Genomic DNA, 25,611 nt, shown 5'->3' with positions numbered 1-25,611 from the left:
ATTCGCGAACATCAGCGAGCCCAAAGATTTCACGTATCTTTGGAATTCTTGATGCCCCATTGTTTCTTTACTATTTTGTCAAAAGATCAAACCTACTATTTAGGAACACTCTTTTTGAGAAGGCTCATTGCTTAGTAAGTATAAATAAAGATCTTGGAACTTAATGAGACAAAAAACCCATCCCCAACTGAGGCTGAGACATCCAACATGTCAACTCAGAGGAGAGGCCAAATTGCTTTCTCTTTAATATCAAAGTATTATTACTTTAAAATAAAGATTTTAACATGTGCTATTGAGCACTTTTTCTTTGGACATGAGGATGAAGGATGAGGATGTAACAGAAGTGCATGAGCTCACAAAATTAAAGTTACCAGGTAGGTTTGGAAAGAAACTTTTGAAATCAGAAGAGGGGAGGTCCTGATGCTTAAAGGAGCCAAGTTTCAGGCCCATCACCAACCTTACCAGTATCTCTAAATTCAAACGTGTTTTGTTCCTGACCTATTTTCACTTGGGCCCTATCTCTGCTTAATGTCAACCTTTTGGCTCTATGCCTGGGCTCTTTGGACTCAGTTTTCCCCCCTCGTGTCTCCCCATTAATTGATTCTTAGCCTTTCCTTAACAGATTTTGACTTGGGTTTAACCTATCTGAACCATCCAATTCAGACTGTTTTTGGTAGGTCCTTCAATTTCCCCTCACTTGCCCCAGCTCCAACCTCTTGGAACTCAGTTCCCGTCACTGGGCTTCCATCTGACCCAGGAGTGGCACATACGCTATGCATTAATTATTAACAGGACTAAAATGAGGGGCTTGAACTTTCTCTTTTCTATCTTTCACAGATTCAACATGTATTGAACACCTACGATATGCTGGATATTGTGTTAAGAATTAGGGATACAGTAGTAAACAACGACAGACATGCTCCCCCTCCATTGGAACTCGCAACCTAGTGGAAGGGAAACACATTACACAAACAACCACACAAATAAATATGTGATTAAAACTGTCATAAATATTAGGAAAGAAAAAAATAGCAAGAGCAGAGGGCCTGGAGTATATAAATTAAGGAGACAATTTCCATTGAAGGAACAGAAATATCCTATATGGACTCCTACTCCTAACATTTGAACTTCATTAAATGAAATAACCTTCTGAACTGTGACATGCCAGTGGAGGTTGCTTTTCAAAAATTAGGCAAGTGAAATATGACCAATTACGCCCAAACTGTACTTTTCCATGTCTGCTATTTTTTCAGTTGTATCATACTAATTTTTGATAAAGAAAATAAAAAGACTCTAAAGCTCGAACTTTCCATTTACACTTACTTTTCTTTAAGTACTTAAAGTTCTTTAATAAGAATCTATAGTTCATGTAATAAATGCTTATAAGACAAGATAGATGACAGTTTTAACAGTAAGTCTTTTGGTTAAGATTAAAAAGAATTAACAAGATTGCTAGAAAAATACCACAGATTATGGTGTCATAGAGGTAAGATGATCCGTAAGTTACCGTCTATCTCTAGATTGCTAGATTGAACATTCGTGCATTCACATGGGCTTCAGGAAGTGCTATGTAAGTCCCAAATTCCTGGGGGCATCGTGTCAGGTGGCCTCCAGCAGCCTGGCTCTGGGCTCTGAGGGGGCTGTGGAGTTCCCATTTTTTGTCTTACACGCAAATAAACATCGGGAGTTCTCTCTTCCACCGGTCAGGAGCTGTGCATTTCCTGAGGACCGCTGATAGCTTTTAACTTTGATTCCTGGCTAGAGTGAAAATAGCCATGAATAATGCAATTTTATGTCCAGAGCTCATTTTATGGACAAAGCAGGTAAGGAAATCGAACCAATTTTGGCATACAAGTTATGAGGATGATTTGCAATGTAAAAAGCTTTGCAGTCTTTAGAAAAAGGAAATGTATTAAAATATTGGCACAAGGTGGGTGGAATAGAGCTGGCAACAGGGAGGACGAGAGAGGAAGAGGAATGAAATTATCTGAATGTCTTAAGATTTGCAGCTGGGGAAAAAATCAAGTTAACTAATTTGGATCCATTTTGAATTTTAATAACAAAACTAATTACTAAATCAAGATGCTGTGACTTGATTAATGCATTCTTTTATTCCCCATGGTGCCTAGATCAGCACTTTTCATACACAGTATCATCCAAACAAATACTGGACAGGCTACTCATTAAATAAAACGGACTTGACTTTCTACATAAATCTGTTACCGTGTGATTTTCCTTCATATTTTAGAAGTGATCTAAGGAAAATTCTCTCATATTTTGTTTTGGCAGGGGGAGGGGGCTTTAAAATGGAAACTTTCTATCTCTGGAATTTTTCTGACTGGGATGGTGGGGAATATTTCTCTTTCCTCTGGATCGCTCAGCTCAACCAGAGAATAGATTGTGACCGTGTCTGGTGCCACGTGGAGGAGCCAGTACAGAGAGAGACCACAGAGACTGGCGGGGGACTGACAGAGCTGCGACGGTGTTCAAGCCCCTGGCTGTAGTCAGACCCAGGGCCAGCTCTGCCCCTGCCTATTTCCAAGGTTTCACGATATTCTCCTGTTTATTCAATCTGGTTCGAGCAGAGTTTCTGTTGCCTGTGACTCTACTGTACTCCTTAGTTCAAACACTCATGTTACTCTAGCATATGAGTAGTTCACCCTGTCATGTAACACAATTAAAACTTAAATTTACACATTTTGCCTATGGAAATGCCAATCTTTTTATGTATAAACAGCTATAGCCACTGCATTACTACCAGGAAAAATAGCCATCTAATCATGAATTTGCCAACTGTTTTTCCAGGATAGGCACATTTGCTGCTTAAAATATTAAGTGCGATAGTGTGCACATGAAGGTGACAGAGGACAGAGAGAGAGACGGGACACAGTCCACTGTCGTTCTGAAACAGGGGTTCTGAGGTGACAGGAAACAGTACAAAGCAGGAGTTCAATTGCATTTGCACATATGCGTTTGTCAGATTCCTCAGGTCTGCGTTGTGTTAGGATCCCCCCACTGTTCTCACGTAGAGGGGTCCAACCTGAGATCGTTAATTCTATGTGTCGACTTGGTTGGGCCACAGTGCTCAGATATTTGATGAAACATTATTCCGGGTGCTTCTATGAGGATGTTTTTGATGAGATTAACATGTAAATCAGTGGACTTTGAGTAAAGCAGATTGCTCTCCATAATGTGGGTGGGCCTCATCCAATCAGTTGAAGGTCTGAATGGAGCAAAAAGACAGACTTCCTCCAAGCAAGGGGGTATTCTGTCAGCAGATGGCAGTTAATCCCTGGGGCTCCAGCCTGCTGGCCTACCCCATCAGATTTTGGTCTTGCCAAGCCTCTGCAATCATGGGAGCCAATTCCTTAGAATAAATCTCTCTCTCTCTCCATCCTGTTGGCTCTGTTTCTCTACAGAACCCTGGATAGTACACGGCCTGACCCATTATGGTTAACATTTTGGAAACGGACTGAAGAAAGTAAGGCACTCAGTGTCCCTTACTTTTTGCCAAGATTCGGCCGATTTCTTTCTGGCTCTGTTACATTATCATCTCTCATAGGGACTGGAGGCAATACAGATTGCTTATTATTTTTTGTACTTTAGTAAAGACAGATTTTAAAAGATTTAAAAATTGACTCATCCAAAATTCTTAAAAATATTTCAAATCAGATAGACTTCTAAGCCTTCTCTTCACATATTTGGTAAACGTTTGAAATTCAACAATTAAATATAACATTCCAATGCCCGATATTCTTCAGGTATATATGCTTGTTTATTGAGTCAGGAGTTTAGTGGTCCGTTGTTCTTGTTATGATATAATATTACAAGAAATGTCATTACTGCTGAATCCCAAAGAGATGAACAGCAGCTCTCTAGCTAAGGGCAGTATCTGTTTTCAAAGATGAAGCAGGGGCCAGGGGCTCTGCCCCCTTACCAGCAGCAGTGTAGGACAGAAGGGGATCACACAGCTAAGAGAAGGAGCAATGGGCGCGGCCCAGCTCACAGCAGAAGGCAAAGGCAGTTTCCAGAGGTGGTCGGCTGGCCTGGCCATTTTTGTCTGGGGCTTGCCATCCCACGGACTGCCTGTCCCACAGGGACAGAGCTGTGAAACTCAGAGAATGACAGAACAGTTTACCGCTTGTCGTCAAGGAATTCACTGAAACACGATGTGGCAATTTAGAAGCTCAAACCACTTAACGTCCCTTAAAAACATGTTATGAACCGAGTCGCATTCCTTCAAAACTCGTGTGTTGAAGCTCTAACCTCCAGTGTGATGGCACTTGGAGATGGGGTCTAGAAAGAGGGAGTAAAGGTTAAGTGAGGTCATGGAGTGGGACCCTAATCCTATGGAGCGGGAAGTGACAGCAGAGCAAGCTCTGTGCCCTGTGAGGACACAAGAAGGTGGCAGCCTACAAGCCAGCAAGAGAGCTCCCCCCAGGAACTGAATTTGCCAGCACTTGGATCTTGGACTTCTAGTCTCCAGAGCTGTGAGAAAATAAATTCCTACTGCTTAACCCACCCAGTCTGTGGTATTTTGTTTTGGTAGCTGGAGCAGGCTAATATATAACACTTAACAAAATGAGGTAATTATTTATATGTGTGGATACTTGTTTGCGTGTTCAATGTGCGCATTCTCATTAGACCGTGAGTGTGGGAGCCAGTTCGCGCTTGTCCCACTTACTGCTGAAGACCTGAAGGCCAGGACATGCCTGGCGTGAAGCAGGGACTTGCTAAATCTGCTGATTGAACGGATCGTCCCAGTTCCTAACCAAATATGAGCCAAAGTAGCAGTGGAAATCATTCTAAAAGATAAGCCAGGATGTGGCTTAGAGTCCCATAACCTTCTATGTAAAATAATGTTAACTGTGATGATTCTAGCAAATTTAACACTTCTGACTATGAGAAGCTATATTTATCCACAGGTGAGAAAATCAGTGTTCTCCAATTCCTGAAAACAAGGGCCTGCAGGCTATGGCTGCGCGTTCTTCAGGACTCCCGCCGTTCTCTTCTTAGCGCTAAATAGCTCGGCTGTTAGACCCTGTGCTTCCACCACTATTGACTCCCAGGAAATTAGGGAGCAACCTAGACAGACAGAGCTCAGTGATGCCACCTCTCCACAGCTTTCACCTTCTATGCCTCACGTGTTCCCATCGTTAAATGAGGGCTCACGGTACGTGAAGAGCAACACTGCCAACTAACGCTCGTCAAACTCCTAATGAGAACAATGCCATGTGAAGCATGGGCAAGATATCAATCCTGAGCACAGTGTTAAAAAGAGAGTGTAAAGGACACTCTATCATCTTTAAGTTCTCTCTCGATAATTCATACTTTCTCTTCTGAATCGGAGCATATCTCAGTCGGTGTCTGCTGGGGAAACTTGACACAAATTAAGGTATTACGAAGAGTAATTATTCAAAATGCAGAAAGTATGAGAGGTGACAATGTACTTTTTGGACAGCTGACCGCATTTTTGAATCTTCTTCCAGAAAGCTAGGCCCTGGTGCGGTCAAGATGTGCCGCGTGAGCAGAGGATGAAGGGAACTGAGTAGGATCTGTCACTGGAGACAGGCTTGCTTTGGTCTGGCTGTGCCTCTTTCTCTCAGAGAGTTCCTGGGGACAGAAGCTTTCGAGCACTGCATCTGAGTGGGGTTTCTGGCACTTCTCCTGTGGTTTCTTTACCCTAACATCAAGGTAAACTGCCTTCAAAGAAAGAAAAGTTACTCAGACCATATTTGGGTCTTTGAACATGATGCTGATGTTTTCAGGACTGGAAGAAAAAGATAACAGAAAATAAGACTGCAAAAAAATGTTTAGTGCCTACTACAGGGACACATACCCTGGAAAATGCTGTCACTACATGAAGAAAAAGGCATCGAATAGAAGATCTTGAACTTTGTGCAATGTTTTAATCCAGTGGTGCCAACCTTGGGCTGTGTCCTCAGAGGGGTGCTACAGGCCAGGAATTCTTATGTATATCAAGCATCTTTATGGAAAGAATAAAAATGCCTTTTTTGTGTACGTGCTACTTTAAAAAATATGTAGGTACTACTGCTAAATGTTTGCAAAAGATTATTTAAAATGCCACTGAATTCTGTATAGCTTTTTTGGGTTATGTATTCCCCCACATAACAGACACTGATCATAAACCCCTATCTTACGGTTGTGTCACAAAATTCTGATGTTAAAGGGGGTCCTTATACAATATCTGTAGTTAAACATCTTTACATTGTCCATTTTTCCTTAGACTTTTCTCTAAAAATGGCTTTCTCTCATCAGTATCACTTTTTCTCAGATATCTCCAACCACTGTTCCGCATCCTCTGGGCTCTGAAAGGGATGCCTTTCTCTGCTGATGACTCCTCTTCTCTCTGATGGAGAGAAGAGGAGTCCTCAGCATCCTCATCCCTCTCCTGTCAGAACTGGTCCGGTCACAGCTACCTGCGCGCCTTGGGACCTGGGCGTGCTGGAGGATCAGGATGGGACTATTTCCTCAGGAGAGAGGGACTGACAGGAGAGCAGAGCGTGATTTTCTTCCAGTCAAGTGACAAAGAGGAACAGGGAAGATACTAGAAGATACCCCATGAAACAGGAGAAAGTATTTCATGACTGACATCGTCTAAACAGTGCAAGTCGTTACCAAGATCAGCACAACAAACGTCAATGTTACCTTCCGTGTTTTGTGTGGGTTTCTCATTCTGGAGGACTTCTTAATGTCCACTTCAGTGGTATTTACACATCCAGGCTGGAAATGGAAAAAGAGAGAGACAGAGGAATCTTTGGGTGTGAAGTTTTGGATCAGTGCATTTTGCTCCCAGAACCTGAGCGTGTGCTGTGATTGCACAGGTCACTGAAAGCTCTTTCTAAATGGCCACAGCCACTCTCTCAGCAATAGCCAGTCATAAAATACATCACACTCTTCTTCTTCACACACGAAAGCCTTCACATACCATGCTCCAGTAACTTCCAGAGAAACGGGAAAAGAAATGCACGGGCTTCACATGTGAAAGTGAGTGTTGATATTATAGTGTGCAACTGGCCAGGGATCCAGACCTTGTTGCACGCCCTAGTAGTAAAGGGCACAGAGGTTCCCAGAAGATTAGTAGGTGGATGGGAGCTTGGGACAAAGGCCACAGTGTGCAGGGATTTTACCCTGGGAGCAAATGTCTAGAACACAAATGCCAGCAGTGAGTGCCCAGAAATTGTGTCGACCATTGAAGGCACAAAGCTGAAGGATTTTTTTCCCTCTCATAGGGATGTATCTGATTGCAGTCCCAAAGAGAATTAGAATTTTCACCCTCAAAGTTAAAAGAGTATGACTTTTTAATCTTCATTAATGAGCCATTAGCAGACATCTAAAGTTCTACTTAAACCAATTATTAACACTATTAATCAGCAAATTAATAAGAAGGTATTGATCCTAAAAGTAAACATTATTAGAGACTGAACCCTAAGACAATGTTCCATAACTCTGCTCCCATCCCAGGCAAATAAAATCGGCCAGTTCAAAATTTGTTCCTAACGGCTAAATGGTTAAATACTAAACTGGCCCTGGGATGCACGTCTCAGCAGCCTCCAGTTTCCTTTCATTTAAAAGAACCTCTTAGGACAGCTAATGGTTAAGCAGATCTCTGATAGCTAACTTAAAGGGCGAATTCTTTTTTTTTTTTTTTTTTGAGGAAGATTAGCCCAGAGCTAATCTTCTGCCGCCAATCCTCCTCTTTTTGCTGAGGAAGGCTGGCCCTGAGCTCACATCCATGCCCATCTTTCTCTAGTTTATATGTGGGACACCTGCCACAGCATGGCTTGCCGAGCAGTGCCATGTCCACACCTGGAATCCGAACCAGCAAACCCCAGGCAGCCGAAGTGGAACGTGTGAATTTAACTGCTACACCACCAGGCAGGTCCGAAGAGTGGATTCTTGAAGATTAAAAAAGGTTAGATGTTGGGCCAGCCCTGGCGGCCTCATGGCTAAGTTCAGTGTGCTCCACTTCAGTGGCCCAGGTTCAGTTCCTGGGTGCAGACCTACAGCACTTGTCTGTTTGTGGCCATGCTGTGGTGGCGGCTCACATACAAAAAGAGGAGGATTGGCAGTGGACGTTAGCTCAGGGCAAGTCTTCCTTAGCAAAAAAAAAAAAAAAAAAAGCTTAGATGCTCAAAGTTGTCTGCTATATTTCTGGATAATTAAAGTCGTGACCTAGTTTTTGATAACCCATGAAATAACTGTATTCAGAAATCAGGCACTGTGGTGAATGAAATACAGCAATACTTTTTCAAATTTTTTATTTATTTCTGCATCTAATTGTCAGATCTTGCAATAAATGGTGAGATACAGAAACAAAGGCATGATCCATACCTCAATGATCTCCTAATATACTCAGGATGACAGACATGTGAATCATCACCCTGTAGGAGCACAGGGCTGAGTAGAAGTTGGCACAGGGCGTTACACCGCAACAAAGCATTTCATACGTCCATTCTGATGTACATTCTGTTGGTTCTCACCAACACGGCAGATATTTAAAAAAAATTTTTTTAAGCAATTTTGATCTCAATAAGACCATCTTGTCCTTGGTTAGTTAAAGAAGTCAGCTATATTTTGAAACATGTATAATATGGACCACTAGCTGGCACCACATCCACGTGAAATATTAGGCATAAATTGGTTTTCTGTACTACCAAACATATCTTCCCAATAAGATATAATTAACGTTACCATTACCAAGTAGGCATTCAGTAAAAATGTTCAAATATGTGCTGTTTTCCAGGTATAATAAGTACTAAGTATTAATGGATTTAAGGAATAATAAAGTGGTATTTACATTGGCCTAGAAAAGAATCATAAGTTATTTCTAGTGATTCAAAGTCGAATCTATGTTCAACAAAACTAAGCTGTGTTGTAACATTACCATCATACCATTTATTAAAAAGTAGAATTTAACGCCTTGAAATCCATTCTTGAAGGAGCAAAAGAAGCATAGGCTTGAGAAATATCACTGCCATAGTGTTCATCTAAGTGTCTTAATGAGTTGCAAAACTGGAGCTGAAATACTTGGTTTCATTATTGATATTTAAAAGAATTTAACGCCATTTAGTCCCTTGCATGGCACAATGCATTTTCATTAGTCGTAGCAGAAGGCACGCTTGTGCTCAGGACGACCTGGGAGAATGCAAGCGCTCTTGGGCCAGAGCGGCACTAGGACACGGTCATGGGCAACAGCTCCCTCTACACTCAGTCCCCACGGCTGGCGTGGAACCGGGCACAACAATCCCCGAGACGACGAACGAACGGAGATGTAGGAATGAGGTGGCACACAGAGCGCATGGGAAGAGAGATGCATACTCCTGGAAGATTTTATAAAAGACACGATTCTAGGAGAATCAAAGGTTTGAATATATGTAATTATTCGTTCAAATACAATTAAATTACTGGAAAAAACTTGTCCTCTTGTAACACAGTACAAGTTTTAAAAATTCAATTTGTAATATATTGTACCTCAATTAAAATGATTCCTTGCCCTTGCGTGAAGTGACTATAGATTTTAAAGTGTCCAATCTCAGGATATATTTTTTTAAAGATCCAATTAAAGCTTTCCTTTCCGTTCTTGGGCACTTGCCAATTGATTTAGCCTTGATCCTCTCAGCTCTGCTGACCCCTGCACTTACTAAGTGCTGCAAACTAAGGAAGCTGTCTGAGGCAATTACTCTGGAATTCTTCTCATTCACCCTTTTCCAAAATATTCACTCATTCAGTCCTACTCAGTCTTATTTGCTGGCTACAGATCCTTGCCGGTTATGTAATCCTGCTTCAATGGATGCTATGAACGACTTCTGAACGTCAGGAGGCAGAAGGGAGGGCACTGCAGCAGAGGGGAGGGAAACGCCCTGTGACAGTTCAGAGCCACAGAAAATGGAAAGTGGTTAGGTTAGGTGGAAGTGGTGGACCCTGGTAAGGACTTTGGTTTCATTCTAAACATGAGTGGAAGTCACTGGAAGGCTTTAAACAGGGAAGTGACTTGGCATGATTTCTATTTTAAAAATTCACTATGCCCCTCACAAAAATTAACTCAAAATGGATCAGAGACCTAAACGTGAAATGCTAAACTATAAAACTCCTGGAAGATAGCATAGGAGAAAATCTAGGTGACTTTGAGTTTGCTGATGGCTTTTTCGATACAACACGAAAGGCATAATCTGTGAAAGAGACCATTGATAACTTGGACTTCATTAAAATTAAAAACTTCTGTTCTATGAAAGACACTGTGAAGAGATTGAGAAGACAAGCTATAGGCTGGGAAAAAACATTTGCAAAGGACATATCTGATAAGGACTGTTATCCAAAATATACAAAGAACTCTTAAAACTCAACAATAACAAAATAAACAACCCTATTAGAAAAGATGGGTAAAAGATCTGAATAGACACCTCACTGAAGAAGATCTACAGATGGCAAATGAGTATACGAAAAGATGTCTGCATCATATGTCATTAGAGAATTGCAAATTAAAATAACAATGAAATACACTACACACTTATTAGAATAGCCAAAATCTGGACCATTGACAACACCAGATGCTAGAGGGCATGTGGAGCGACAAGGACTCTCATTCATTGTTGGTAAGAATGCAAAATGGTACAGCCACTTTGGAAGACAGTTTGGCAGTTTCTTACAAAACTAAACATACTCTTAGCATGTGATCCAGCAATTGTACTCCTTAGTATTTATCCAGAAGAGTTGAAAGTTATGTCTTCAAAAAAACCTGCACATGGATATTTATTGCAGCTTTATTAAAACTGACAAAACTTCATGTTCTTCAGTAGGTAAATGGATAAATACACTGTGGAACATCAAGACAATGGAATATTATTCAGTACTAAAAAGAAATGAGCTATTAAGCTCATAGAGGAACCTTAAACACATATTGCTAAGTGAAAGAAGCCAACCTGAAAAGTCTACACATTGTAGGGTTCCAACTAGACAACGTTCTGGAAAAGGCAAAACTGTGGAGACAGTAAAAAGGTCAGTGGTTGCCAGGGGTTGGGGAGAGGGAGAGATGAATAGGTGGAGCCCAGAGGATTTTTAGGGCAGTGAAACTATTCAGGATGATACTATGATTGTAGATAGATGTTGTCATACATTTGTTCAAGCCTGTAGAATGTACACCACCAAGAGTGAACCCTAATGTAAACTATGGACTCAAGGTGACAATGATGTGTCAATGTAGGTTCATCAATTGCAACAAAGGCACCACTCTGGTGAGTGATGCTGATAGTGGGAGAGTCTGTGTGTGTCTGGAGGCAGGGGGTACATGGGAACTACCTGTACTTTCTGAGCAGTTTTGCTGTGAACCTAAAAGTGCTCTAAAAAATAAAGTCTATTGACAGAAAGCTCACTCAGGAGTATAAGTACCTTAGGAGTGAGTTATCACGGTGGGGTCAGGGCAAAGGCGGAAGCAAGGAGATCAGTTAGTAGGTTATTGCAATAATCTAGGCAAGAGATGATGGTGATGGAATCTGCATGTCGGCATTGGAGGTGGTGAGAAGTGTTGCATTGGGGATACATTTTGAAGCTAGAATCAATCAACCTTGCTGATGGATTGGGTCAAGGAGCATGGGGAGGGAAAGAGAATAGTCAACAATGACGTCTAGTTAGGGCAACAGGGGGAGGTGTGTCATTTACTGAGATGAGAAAGCCTGGGAGAGAAACAAACAAAAACAAAGAGAAGAATCAAAGATGGCTCCTGGACTGTATTTACATACAATTTTAGCATGTACTGAATTCTCCAACCAGAATGCAGCTCTTAACGCGGTGGCTGTCACGATTCATGACTCAGAAAATTTCCAACATAAATGCTTATACCATAATCTATCCCCGGCCCATTCTTTTGTGTCTTCGCCCTTTTGCATCATCATCGGCAATATGAGCATCTTACTGAATGTGCAACATTAATATCTGACGGTCAATTGCCGAGAACCTGGTGGAGTACCCTCCCGTTTCTCGGAGCCTCTGCTACACTTCCATAAATTCTTCCTCCCTGAGTCCCACCACATTCTCCTAATCTACTTGGGTTGAAGTCAGACCACTTCCACTTAACATCTAGGAACTGACTGGACATCCTTCCATGATATTCCACTTTTAGAGGCTAGCAGTTATCACGCAGGCACAAGTACAAACAGACCATCACAGTTCTCAACAAGCTCCCAAGGCGACGTTAACAAGTAAGTGTGCCTGTAGGCTCTTTGTGATCACTGGCATGGCTCATGTTTCATGTTCAGCTTTAAAATACTTAAAATATTTCCAGCTATAGTTGCTTTGGAATAAAAAGAAAATCACTGGGTAGACGCTGCATTGTCATACTTACCTTGAGGATGAGACAAAGGCCTGGGGCAGATATGCGTGGACACTTCTCTAATACACCCGCCTGCCGTGCACATGAGGGACTGACCTCCCTCTCTTTCTATGATTCCGTTTTTACTTTACAAAACGCTGGTTGCAATTTGAGGACATGCAAAGATTTTCAACCAGGGGATGAAAAAAACCCCTCTTAGATTTAACACACGTGCTCCAACTTGCCGTGCACGGGGGAGTCCTGGGTTGGCATTTGGGGCGCTTATCATGACCACTGGTGATGTGGCATTTTGGTTCACTTTATGTTGTTGTTCCTCTGGGTCTCATTCTTGGGAGAGTGAGCAGCAACACAGAATTTTGGGATTCCTGGTCCATGGGCTTAATACCATGAAACACCTTAAAAATTTTGACTGTAATTCTTAAGGTGTTTGTCAAATGTAGGAATGAAGGAATAAAACCTAGACTAGGTTTCTGATGGCAATGCAGATTCCCCAGAATAAATGTTAAGAGTAAAAAAGCAGGAGAATGGATCAGTTACTGAATTGATGAAAACGATTTTCAATTTTGTAGATATTACTGTTGTTGGTACTGGTGATTTAATGATATGCTGTAAAGGATGAAGAGAACCAAACAAAATTCCTAATAGTATAAATAACTTACAGTAAGTTCAAACAGCTTACAGTAATTGTTATAATGGATAACAACAGGACAACTAGAAAATGACAAGTAAGGTCATGAAAATCATCGTATATTGGAATTGACCTTGAATTACAAAAATTGCAGCCTTGAATTCAACAGCCTTGAATTACAGAGGATGTGGAATTCTCCTGTCATATGTTCCCAAATGGAAAAGAATTGTACTGCCCTTTACAAGCCAGACAGAGAAAGGCTGCCTGTAAGACACACCTCAGCTTAGCAAGACCGCTATAAAGATGAATTTCACGGGGCCGGCCCTGTGGCCAAGTGGTTGGGTTCATGTGCTCCGTTTTGGCAGCCCAGGGTTTCGCCGGTTCGGATCCTGGGTGCGGAGGTAGCACCACTCATCAGGCCACTCTGAGGTGGCGCCCTACATGCCACATCGAGAAGGACCCACAACTAAAAATATACAACTATGTACCAGGGGGCTTTGGAGAGAAAAAGGAAAACTAAAATTAAAAAAAAAAAAGGTGAATTTCAGAGACACACTCTGTTGCATTAAACAAAAAGTTAGAAAAACTTAAGTATTTTAATTCTCCAGTGGTGTCAGAAAAGAGGGATTCACACAAAGTTATTTTCCAGATTACCTATTTATTGCTAAGAGCCAAAACTTTATTTTATTTTCGCCATTAGGAAAAAGAGCTAAAATAATTCCCACACATCCCGGCATTCTCACACAGTTACCTACAAAGCAATGCAATTTTTCCTGTTGATTCAAGGTCATTATTGGGAACAACACTCATTTTGCTGTTCTTAAGACTATAATGCCCATGAGGCTAGATGGCCCTCACTCTTACTTAATGTTTTTTGAGCTTTTATATCATTTTATGCCATTTTTAGAGTGCCTTGCCTTCTCACTGTAAGTTGCCACTTTTTGCTGCTCTATCCTCCAATTTGTTACTTGGCTTCTGACAGCAGTCAGGAAACCACACAAAAATTACTTTCACACAGTGTCTTACATTTTAGCAAATGAACCCGTCGAAGCATATAGAGTGTGGGAGTTTTAACGATTATTTGGTTAAGACTTTTGGAGTTTATTTCTTGGCTGAGTTTTGAATGGAATTATGTTTTCGGATATGGGAGGTAGGAAGTATGAAAACTGTGACACATGAAATGTAGACAAGTTGTCATGATACCTTTTGGAGAACTTATCAGGTCATAAATATTATACAAGCTAATTAAGTGGATCAGAGTAGATGACATCAAACCTTTATCTGGAGTTCTAAGACGGGATGACATAAAGAATGGGAGCTGGAAATTCATTCTGTGCTCTGTGGGCTGGGAAGCAAAGCTAACGGAAACGAGTGACTGGGCCGCATTTGAAGCAGTACCTCCCTCCAGTCCTGAAAGTGAATAATGATGTGCTCGCTCGACACCCAGCCTCTTGTGGAAAGCCTTCTGAGCCCAGGACCAGTTTTAGCTCAGTTTCGGAAAAAGAGTAAACAATGTCCACACCAGAACTCTTAATTTCTCTCACCTTCAAGCTACCCCTTTCTCAGTTGTCCTCCTTTCCGTAAATGCCATCACCATCCACCAAGATATTCAAGCCATGAGCTGGGAGTCCTCACTGACTCCTCTCTTTCCCTTACTTCCCACCTCTGATTCATCAGCAAGTCTTGGGAACTTTACCTCCAAAACACATCTAACTTTATCTGCTTCTTTCCATCCTCACTGCTACCAGTCTGGTCCAAACTGCCATTATCTCCCACCTGGACGATCACAGCTGCCTGCTGATTTATCTTCATCATTCCTGCCTTGCTTTCCCCACTCTATCCCCAATTGATTCTCTGCACAGCAAACAGAGTGACCTTTCAAAACTATAGCCATAACATCACTCTCCTCTTCAAACCTCTGTACACTTCTTATCACACATGGGATAAAAGGCAAACCCTTTGCCATCTTCTACAAGGTGCGATGTAAACAACCTCTATCAGCCTTTCCAGCCCTACGTGGTACCTCTTGGCCCTTGGTCACCTCACTCCAACCCCACTGGCCTCTTTCTGTTCCTTGTATGTCCCAGCTTCTTTCCTTTGTATGAGCTGCCACCTCTTGCTCAGGAATGGTATAGCTGCCCCTTGCCATTCGGGTCTCAGCGATGCCTTGCTTGACTACTTGGCCTAAAATAGCCCCCAGTCCCTTTCAATCATGTCGCCTTGTTTGCATTTTTATCATAGCACTTACCTCCACCTGGAATGTTCTTGCTATCATATTTGTTTGTTTACTCTGCCTTTCTCCACCAGGAGATAAGTTCCTCAAATATAGGGACTTTGCCTGTCCTGTTTAATATCTGTCGCCAGAGACTGAAATTTCCTGGTACTTAGTAGGTGCAAAACGAATGTTTACTGAATGAATAAATGAATGAATGAGACAAATCACACATTTTAGAAAACTATTTTTTTTTTTTTCTGAACATGACTCATGTTAAAGATACAAAATGAGTGTTATTTACTGTTTTTTGGTATGTTGCTTGAGAATAGTGGTACCTATAACTTAACTTCCAGGCCAATTGGTTATCAGCTATCAATATTATCATACATTTATTAAACAGAAAATGCATGATCTAATTCTTCAGTTTGGCTTAAAAGACATTTCTGGTACAGGAAAGTTTAGTTCATATGTTTCCCCCCTTGCAATATAATTAGTCCATCGGTTGACAAGTATAAATGACTGGTAGCAGATTGCTTCTAGATTTTATAGGGGTTGAGTGCTTAAAAAGCAGGAGACTGGGAATTTGCAAAGGTCAACTTCAGAGAAGGCAAGATGAGGACAGAGCAAGCTCCTCCCACATGCATTTGTAATTTTGTTTCAAACTGTCTCCATTTTGACCTACAAACATCCAAGGACAAATGAAAGCTGTGCTCCTGTGCATTTTCCCCACCAGGATGTGCATGGGCACGCCAGAGTTAAGATCAAACAATGGAGCCATATGACACAACAGAGCATCTCATGAACCAGTTTTGGGTTTTCAAAAAACATATGGGTTTTAACAATCCTAAGTCATTCTATACATGAACATGGGATGTCTTTGCATTTGCTTGCGTCTTGTTTAATTTCTTTCATCAGTATTTTGTCATTTTTAATATACTAGTCTTTCATATTCCTAAGTATTTTATTCTTTTCTTTGTGCTGTTGTAAATGCTATTGTTTTCCCACTTTCCTTTTCAGATAGTTCGTTGTTAGAGATTGGAACCCTTGCACGCTGTTGGTGGGAATGCAAAATGGTGCAGCCATTATGGAAAACAGTATGAAGGTTCCTCAAAAGATTGAAAATAGAACAAGCATAAGACCCAGCAATCCCACGTCTGGGTATTTCTCTAAAAGAACTGAAATCAGAATCTTGAAGAGATATTAGCATTCTCATGTTCACTGCAGCACCATTCACAGTAGTCAAGATGTGGAAAAAACCTAAATGTCCAGTGACAAAAGAATGGATAAAAAATTTGTGGTAAATAGATACAATGGAATACTATTCATCCTTACAAAAGAAGGAAATTTTGCAATATGTGACAATGTGGATGAACCTTGAGGACATTATGCTAAGTGAAATAAGCCAGTGACAGATAGACAAATACTTCATGATCCACTTTGATGAGGTATCTGAAATAGTCAAATTCACAGGATCAAAGAGTGGAATGGTGGTTGCCACGGGGTGGCGGGAAGGGGAAATAGGGAGTTGCTAGTCAGCGGACATAACATTTGAGTTAAGGAAGATGAACAAGCTCTAGAGATTTGATCTCATGTTAAGTATTCTTATGATAACAACAGCAAACAAACATATAGATGTCGAGATGAGATTGGTGGTTACCAGAGGGCAAGGGGGGAGGGAAGAGGGCAAAAGGGGTAAAAGATACATGTGTGTGGTGATGGATAATTAGACTTTGGGTGGTGAACATGATGTAGTCTACACAGAAACTGAAATATAATGATGTGCACCTGAACTCTATATAATGTTATAAACCAATGTTACCACCCCCAAATTAAATTAAACCAAAATGTGAGTTGTAGATATAGAATAAAAGAACTTAATTGCCAAAGGACTCATTGTGGTATCACTGTTCTCCATTGCTCTGTATATGGAACTGAAGATTAACTCCCTATGAAAAAAATCTGCATTCAAGATGTAAAGCGATAAAAAATAAAGATGATAATAATAGCTCTTATATTGTGGAGTGCTTTGTTGTTTTCCAGCCACAGCCATTACCTAATTATATTTTCATAAACATTTTATCAACTCTACAGGTCAGCCACCATGAGCCTAGTTTTTAGTGAGGCGTGATATCAAAGACTTGCACCCTGGAAGAAGGCATCATCGGGTCAAACCGGGCAGCAATTCATGATTTCTTCTGACAACTTATATGACAAGAGTCATTCAACCTTAGCTTGAATGCATGGCACAATGGGCAGCACACTTTCCCTTGAAATAACTCCATCTGAGGCACATTTCGAATGTATAGAATCTTTGAATAAGTCACTTATTTAAAGGGTTATGCCACTTTAAAAAATGTTACTCAAATATAAAAGAACAAAACATCATGACTACAAAATAGTTAAGATGCTGGGCAGGACATTCTTGGAAAAGCGAAGGGAGCTTTCTAAGCCTCGGTGTCTCCTCCCACACAGTGAAGGTGGGAGTAATAGTACCAAACCCGTTGTTGGACGAAGCACTGTGCGTAGGGGTTAGCACCATTCCTGACATGCAGGGAACACTAAGCACAAGTCAGCTGCTCTCACTCCCAGGGGTATAACCTGAGGTAAAGAGGGATTGGCTCTCTCTTCCATGCTCTCAGATCATCAGGATTTGAGGAAGTTGCTAATTAAAAACAAACAAGTGGAATTATACTGAATAGAAGAAATGCAAAAAATAAGCAGATGTTAGCACCTTAAGGTCAGTTACCATAGCGAATAAATAAATGAGTAAGTACCCTTGTGGAACCAATTACACGAGGGAGGTGGAGGAAAGGGTGCAGAACTCAGCTCGGTTCAGAATTCTTCAGATGCGTCAGGTCAGGCACCACATGACTCTACCTGAGTGTCAGTCCTCAACGGCAGTTGCAGAGTTTCCCCTCTCAAAGGGCTAACTGCTGTCACTTGAAAATATGCAATGACTATTGTATATATTGTATATTGTATATTGTATTTTGTATATTGTATATTGTAGATGTCTATGCTGGAGTTTCTGATAATGAAATGTAATTTGTTCGGACAAATCCAGTTTTTGATTGGGAGGAGGTACATAAAATTGTTGAGAGTTGGGGCCAGCCTGGTGATGGTTAAGCCTGGTTAAGTCCCTTTACTCCATTTTGGCAGCCAGGGTTGGTGGGTTCGGATCCTGGGCGCGAACCTACACACTGCTCATCAAGCCATACTGTGACGGGCAACCCGCATACAAAATAGAGGAACCCTGGACAGAGGTTAGCTCAGGGACAATCTTCCTCACCAAAGGAAAAAAAAAATTTTGCGAGCATAATAGCAGAGCAAAGAAGAAATTTTCTAGTGCTTTCTGGGTTTGAGGGATTTACTTTTTTTCTTATTAATTTAGATGGGTTTTAATTTCAATTTAATTATTTTTCTCACGAAGTTCATTTGGAACAGATAAGAGAACAAATCCTTCTTCTTTTTTTTTCAATACGATTTGTGTATCTGGGGAAAAACAAATAATTCAAAAAACCCCAAAAAACCCAGAGCCCAAATAATAACTGCTCCCCATGAAATCAGAGTTCATGCTGGTCCTGTCAGAGGACTGGCAGATTGAGCCCATTTTTATTTGCTCAGTCACCCCCTTTCAGGCTATGTGCACTTGTGTGTGTGTTGTGTGTGTGTGTGTGTGTATGTGCGCACACATATTTTTAACTTTTTACTTTGATGCGATTTCAAACCTACAGAAAGAATTGCAAGAATGGTTCAAAGGTCTCCTACTCTCTTTTTCCAGGTTCTTCAATTGTCAACATTTTGCATCACTTACTCTCTTTCTCTGCCTGCATTTAAGAGATTATCTACTGACCCTTTCTCCTGGCAAGTAGAACTTCACTTCAGCTGCAGCAGGAAAGGTCTAAGAGGCTGGCTTCTCAGTAGCACATCGCAGCACGAAGCCATCCTTCCCTCCTTGGCGCTCACCCAGTCCCCCGAGGTGGCTACAAGATACCATCAGACCCTGAGATCAACCCTCTCCTCTATCCACCTCCCTGAGAGCTGGCTGTTGGCCCTGGGGGCCTCACTCTCAGCATCAGCCCAACCACTACCCACATCCTCACGATTTTAATAGAAACAGGGCAGAAATCTGGGTGCATCATTTTGAAAAGCTGCCAACCCATAGGCCATAGAAGCACCAAGTTAATAATAGAGAAAGCAGTTTTTATTCTCACTCTCCCCGTGGCTGACATAAATAGCATCAGATATTACATAACAACAGGACACTGTATCTCTAAATCTTTTGTAAGATAGAAAGAGCAGACAGAGGATAAAAGATGCAGCCAGGGAGCGAAAAAGAACAGCTTTCCTCACAGAGGCTCCCGATAGCCACGTTGTCAAAATATTTTTCAACTCAAAGGAACAGATCAGAATAACAGACAGAAATGCTATTCTCTTTTCATAACACAAAAGAAAGATTTAAATTTGGATGAACACATTTTGGATGTTCTCAAACAGTTAAAGGGATGAGTAAGGAGATGATGGACCATTGATAGAGAAGGCAGCACTGCCAGCATGGGCAGATTTGACGGGAAGGACAGAAATATGCATCACTCCTAGTGACTTCAGCCTAATTAGCTTCTCCGGACACCACATAGCTGACAATGCCAAAAGGTACAACAGGAAGACCACTGAGCCCTTTCAAGGGAGATACTAGAAAATATATTCAAGTTCCGCTACTGTTGAAGTTCCAAATGAACACATAAAATTACGCATGCAAATTATACATGCAGGGCAAAATTAAAGGTCCCCCTACCCCCCATCTGAAGACTACTACGCCTGCTGGTTCAAGCCCAGAATCTGCCCTGGGGATTTCTAGGTTTTACCTGCTGCACTTACACAGCACATTCCACGCTGTGACTCTTTCTCAGTAGCCAAGCATGGCTGGTAATGTTTAGTCGCCTCTCAGAGATGCTGTGACAATGCACATATACTGTCTTTTGCCTCCGAATGTGTGAATCCGGCCCTGATGCAGTAATGTATCCTGATGTGCATTATGAACTGGCAAAGAAAGGTGGTGGACTATTTAATGAGAGCCGCATGGGATTGTGGTGCAAATGCCAGGCTTTCAGTCAAAAGTAAGGAAGTCTTAGCTACATGATAGTCAACCAAACTCAACTCCTCAGGCTTGCCTCTCTTGTTTGTAAACTGAGGACAATCATCCCTCCCACAAGGTCTCTGTAAAGAATAAGTGGCCTCATGACTGTAAAAAGCTTTCTAACCAGAAACTGCTATAAACGTTCTAACCAGTGCCCTTATTGTCATTGGTAGTAGTCCGCATATACTGCTGTTCTCCTGCGCTGTGTAGAGAGGAGTCCACGTGGCATGTGTTCCACGTGTCTTGCAGTGGAATAATGTCCATCTGAACAGAGGCACAGCAGGAACAGCTAAGTATCTGGAGTGCATGGACAATGCCAGAAATCAAGGAGTTTTGCAACAGCTGTTGCTTGGAGCTGGCCACTGATGCCCTGGTTGGTTCAAATATCAGAGCCCTGTGACAGAAACACTGGTGTGCTTTTTAGACTAAGTCACTGTATTTAGTGTCATCCAAAGGGGCTGTGTGCAGGGGAGGGGATAGCAGGTGTTAATTCACTCATGAATTCAAAATACATCCATCGAGCATCCACTGTGTGCCCGGCACTGGGTTGTGGAATCAGAGGACATGAGACATTGTCTCTGTCCTCTTACAGGGGACAGCTGCTATCTCACCCATGTCATCTCATTCCCAGTAATAAAAATCATTTCTATAAGGCACTCTCATCTTCAGCTTTAAAATTCTGCTTTGCACCATATTGTGAGAGGGATCATTAGCTTTGTTTTAAAAATGTGAGCGTTAAAGTTGAGAAAATTTAAATAACTTGTCTAAATGCTAATATGGGTAGTGAGAGTCATTCTCTCATTTAGGGATTAGTCCTTCATGTTCTTGCTCTGGGTTTTTGGCAAGGAAACCACCAGCACAGTTGGGAGAAGTGTGTAGGGTCAGGCCTCCCCCACTGACCTTGAGCTCTGTGTCTCTGCCTCCTGCTAAGCGGTTGCTGTCAGGTGGCCCCATCAGCATGTGCATGGTCTCCCATGGCAATGACAGAAATTTTATTCATGCTGGAGTCTGACCTGGTTTCTTCTTTTCCACCCAATTTCCAAATTCTTTCCATTGCCCCATTTCTACTGTGGTAGTCACCATCCATGGTCCTGAATGATCCCCTGCTGGTAGTCACACCCCTGTGTAGTCCCACACTGGGCCAGAGTTAGTCTATGTGAACAATAGACTATGACAGGAGTGATGGTATGACCCTTTTGAGATCCTTCTGCTGTGAAGGACTGCAGTTTCTGCCTTGGGCCCCTCTTTGATCTTGGAGTGTCACAGAGGAAGCCACGTCTTGAGCATCCTTATGTAGAGGTCTACGTGGTCAGGAACTGAAGCCTCCTCCCAACCGCTATGTGGGCGAAGTAGATTCTCCAGCCCCTTTGGATGACTGCATCCCGGGCCAACAGCTTGACTGCAGTCTCATAAGAGATCTTGAGCCAGAACCACCCAGGAAAGCAACTCCCAGATTCCTCACCCTCAGAAGCTGTGTAAAATAATAAACGTTTGTTGTTTTACGCTGCTAAATTTGGGGGTAATTTCTTATGGAGCAATAGTTACTATACATTTACTCAAGCTTCAGACTTCACACCTGGCTCTTCTGACTCCCAAATGTCTTCCTTGACTGTACCAGGCCAAAGCACTCTGCCAGCCTTTCTGCACTCCCTTGCCCCTGCATTCTTGTCTCCCTTCGAAAGCACGATTGCTAAAATAACTTTACCTATTATTGAGCAGTGACTATGTGCCAGGCACACCTAAGTGATTTCCATATGTTATCTCAATGGACCTATGAGGTGGGTGTTATTATGCACATTTAACAAATGGCAGGCCTGAGACTTCAGACATTTAGCAAAATCACACACCTTGGCAGTAAGCTGGTATTTGAGCCAAGTCTTTTTAGCTGAAGTTGCTCTCTTGATGCACCACTTCCAACTGTTCGCCCCCAGCCCTTAGCATTTCAGAGAGGAAAACATAAATGGAAAGACGCCGCTGAGTGCGGAGCTGATGCCTGGAGAGAGGAGTGGGCATAGGAGTGAGAGGCACAATGTTCCCCTCTGTCAAGCTTTATGAAATCCATCATTTGGGCATTGAGCTCACGATGAATGTCGCTCTACCCTACCTCTCATCATATATTAGAGAAATAGCATAATTCTGCATGAAGCTTTCTGAATCATGGAAAAGTATGCCGCAAATTAATACCATTGCCATCCTTCACAACAAAGATTTTGTTACACAAATCGAAAGTAAATCCCGTACTAAGCAATCTCACATTTGAATATCCGTGCCAAGATACTCAATATATAAAAACAAACAAAATCCAATATCACATTAAGAAAACAACACATCATGACCAGGTGAGGCTTATTCTGGGATTTCAAGAATTATCCATCATTAGGAAGTTCATTAATAGAACCTATGTATTATTATTATCATCTTTATTTTATTTATTTATTTATTTTTGAGGAAGATTAGCCCTGAGCTAACTACTGCCAATCCTTCTCTTTTTGTTGACGAAGGCTGGCCCTGAGCTAACATCTATGCCCATGTTCCTCTATTTTATACGTGGGACGCCTATCACAGCATGGCTTGCCACGCGGTGCCATGTCTGCACCCGGGATCCGAACCAGTGAACCCTGGGCTGCTGAGAAGTGGAATGTGCGAACTCAACCACTGCGCCACGGGCTGGCCCCAAAGAATCTATGTATTATTAATAGATGTAAGGAGAAAAAGTGTAAAAGGCTTTGGAAAAAATTCATCAATCATTCCTACTTAAAACAAACAAACAAACAACAGCAACACTCTACGCTAGCAGTTCTCTTTCAAGGGTTCTGCAAGATCAAAATTATTTTTATTAAAGACAACAAAACTGTCTTTTTCACTGTCATTCTCAGCAGGGTTTCCCAGAGCTAGTATGACATGTGATATAGCAACGGACGGAGGGGAGAAGTCCACTTGAGAATGCAGATGTCTTCCGCTGAGCTCCAGATTAAAGTGATCTGCAAGAGTATAAGACAGAGCCATTCTTCTCACTAATTTTCATTTGGTATTCAAAATATGCCTATTTTTCCTTAAAATTGTACAAATTCATTTATTATGTAATTGGCCTCATTGTTATTTTAAATAAATCAAGAAATATTTTAAAAATCTATCAGTTTTAATTTTTAATAGGGTAAATGTCAATAGATAAAACTCATAAACAAAAACTCTTTGGGATACACAAGAATTTCTAGGAGTGAAAAGGAGTATTAAGACCAAAATGTTTGAAAGTTGAACCTATATAAGACATCAGTTATGTCCACTTGCTTAATTATACACAGTTTTTTTTTCAAAAGATACAATAGAAAAGAAACACTCATTTACAAGATTTTTTTTTAAAAAAGAAAAGAAACCTAACAAGAAGTGTGCAGAAGCTGCCTGAGGAAAATTTAAGATGCTCCTGAAAGACACAAAGTAGATGTGAACAGATGGATAGGATGATTCAACTTCATAGAGAAGTCAATTCTCTGAAGCTTTATACAAATTTAACAAATCCAATTAAAATGCCAGAAAGCGTGTTTTTTTCCTGATGCTGGACAATTGGTTCCAAAGTGCATATGGTGAAATAACTGGGAAAACCTAAAATGAAGAGCCATGAGTGAGACGTGAAGTGGGGTGAGGGAGTTTAGCCTTCTCAGACATGAAAACACACGAAAATCAGACATGGTGGTGCCGAAGGTGAGCCCTCCAACCTGGACGACGCCTTCGTCCCATTTTGTTACCTGTGTTCGCTCATCATCCCTTCCCTCACTGTGCCGAGACCCTCCAGGATCCAATGATAATATCCTTGTTTTCTCTCTTTTCCTTCACCTTACATTTTTCCAGTATAATTTCTACTCTGTGGTGTGAAATTTCTAGCTGGCATATCTCTTAAAAAAGACTTATTCTATATGTTACCTTTAATTAAGTTTGTTTCATTGAACAAGTCCTATCTTTCCTCTTCCGTGGTTGATTCCAAGTCCTTGCTCCCGCATCCTAATGCTCTCCTTCAGGAAATGTCATGCTAACCGCAGGGCCTGGCTTTGAGCGGCAGCTGAGTTAGGGAAGGGAGCACTGGGCTACAGTTCAGAAGATTGGGGCCCATTCTTGGCTCCTAAAGGAGGATGTCCTCGAGGAAAACAGAACAAAACTCAGCATCTCTGAACTTCAATTTCCTTACCCGTGGAATGGAGTAAAATTCACACCACCCAACAGAGTGAAGCGTAGCAGAACGGGCCACCCCAAAACACTAGGCTTTGGTACATTGATAATTTTGAGCTGTAGGCACTTAAAAACCAGCTTCCTCTGGAACTCCCCTCACCTGCCTAAAGACAGATCCGCCAAAAGAAACTCAGCTGCCGTCAATCCCTCCCCGGGAGTGTCATCACCCAGGTAAGATGGACTCATCACAGGAGAGGGGACTAGAGTCGCCACACCCAGACCAGCGTCACAAACTATCACACCTCTCACCTATTCTTCCAAAGACCCATTCATCATTCCTAAAAATCATTTACTTGCTCCCAAGAAGCCTACATCCCTCTCCCCTTTCCCAATTAAGATGACATTTCGTTCCGAACTCTAAGCTGCCTCGGGGCGTTGCTCACTTTTCCCTGGGTATCTCTCATGTATGCATGAAGTGTAATGTTCATAGACTTCTGTTTCTTTTCTCTTGTTAATCTGTCCTTTATTACAGAGGTCTCAGCTCAGGACTCAGAATAGCAGAGGGAAAATCATTTTTCCTCCCCTACAAGAGTAACGTGAGAATTCAAAAGAAAATTTTAAGCCATCCCATTCCATGGCAATGCCAGCTTTATAGAGAGGCCTAGAGGTGTCGTGAGGAGCCTGGGCCAGGACCAGACCACCTGTGTTCAATACCAGCTCCCCACTCCCCACTTGTGGGGCCTTGTGCAAATTAAGCGCCCTGTGCCTGAGATTCCTCATCTGTAAAGAGGAGAAGACAGCAGTACTGCCTAGGCTCGTTGTGAGGACTGAGTGAGATAATTTGTAGAAAGTGCTAAGAGCAGTGCCTGGCACCTGGCAGACCCTCACTCGGGAGCTGTACTTATCTACCGCTCATCTTCCTCCCCAGTGCTGGGAAGACAGAGGGGCTGGTCCTCCCACGGCTTCCTCTGCTCTGGGGGTGGGGGCTGAGGGGGCCCAGGGATGCACGACATCACTCTCCTGTCTCACAGTCAGAGGAAACTAAGAACCAACGAGACCGAAAGCAAACCATCATTACAAGCGTCACCCTTCCTGTCTCTAAGACCATAAACAGCCGTTCA

At 41.9% G+C, this 25,611-nt stretch overlaps 1 protein-coding gene across 9 annotated transcripts in view; it reads right to left on the bottom strand.

Annotated features, from left to right (window-relative positions):
- Window positions 1-25,611, bottom strand: part of RGS7 (regulator of G protein signaling 7) — a 487,753-nt gene that overhangs the window by 33,599 nt on the left and 428,543 nt on the right. For all 9 annotated transcript variants that reach the window (XM_023632432.2, XM_023632434.2, XM_023632435.2 and 6 more), the window contains one exon: window positions 6,670-6,744. In XM_023632432.2, coding sequence (XP_023488200.1) covers window positions 6,670-6,744 — 75 coding nt within the window. The remainder of the gene's footprint in view (window positions 1-6,669; window positions 6,745-25,611) is intronic.

The sequence above is a fragment of the Equus caballus genome, chromosome 30, assembly GCF_041296265.1.
Source record: "Equus caballus isolate H_3958 breed thoroughbred chromosome 30, TB-T2T, whole genome shotgun sequence".
In the NCBI taxonomy this organism is placed as follows: domain Eukaryota; kingdom Metazoa; phylum Chordata; class Mammalia; order Perissodactyla; family Equidae; genus Equus; species Equus caballus.
The sequence above is the reverse complement of the archived record's forward strand: the minus strand, read 5'-3'. Positions and strand labels throughout refer to the sequence as shown.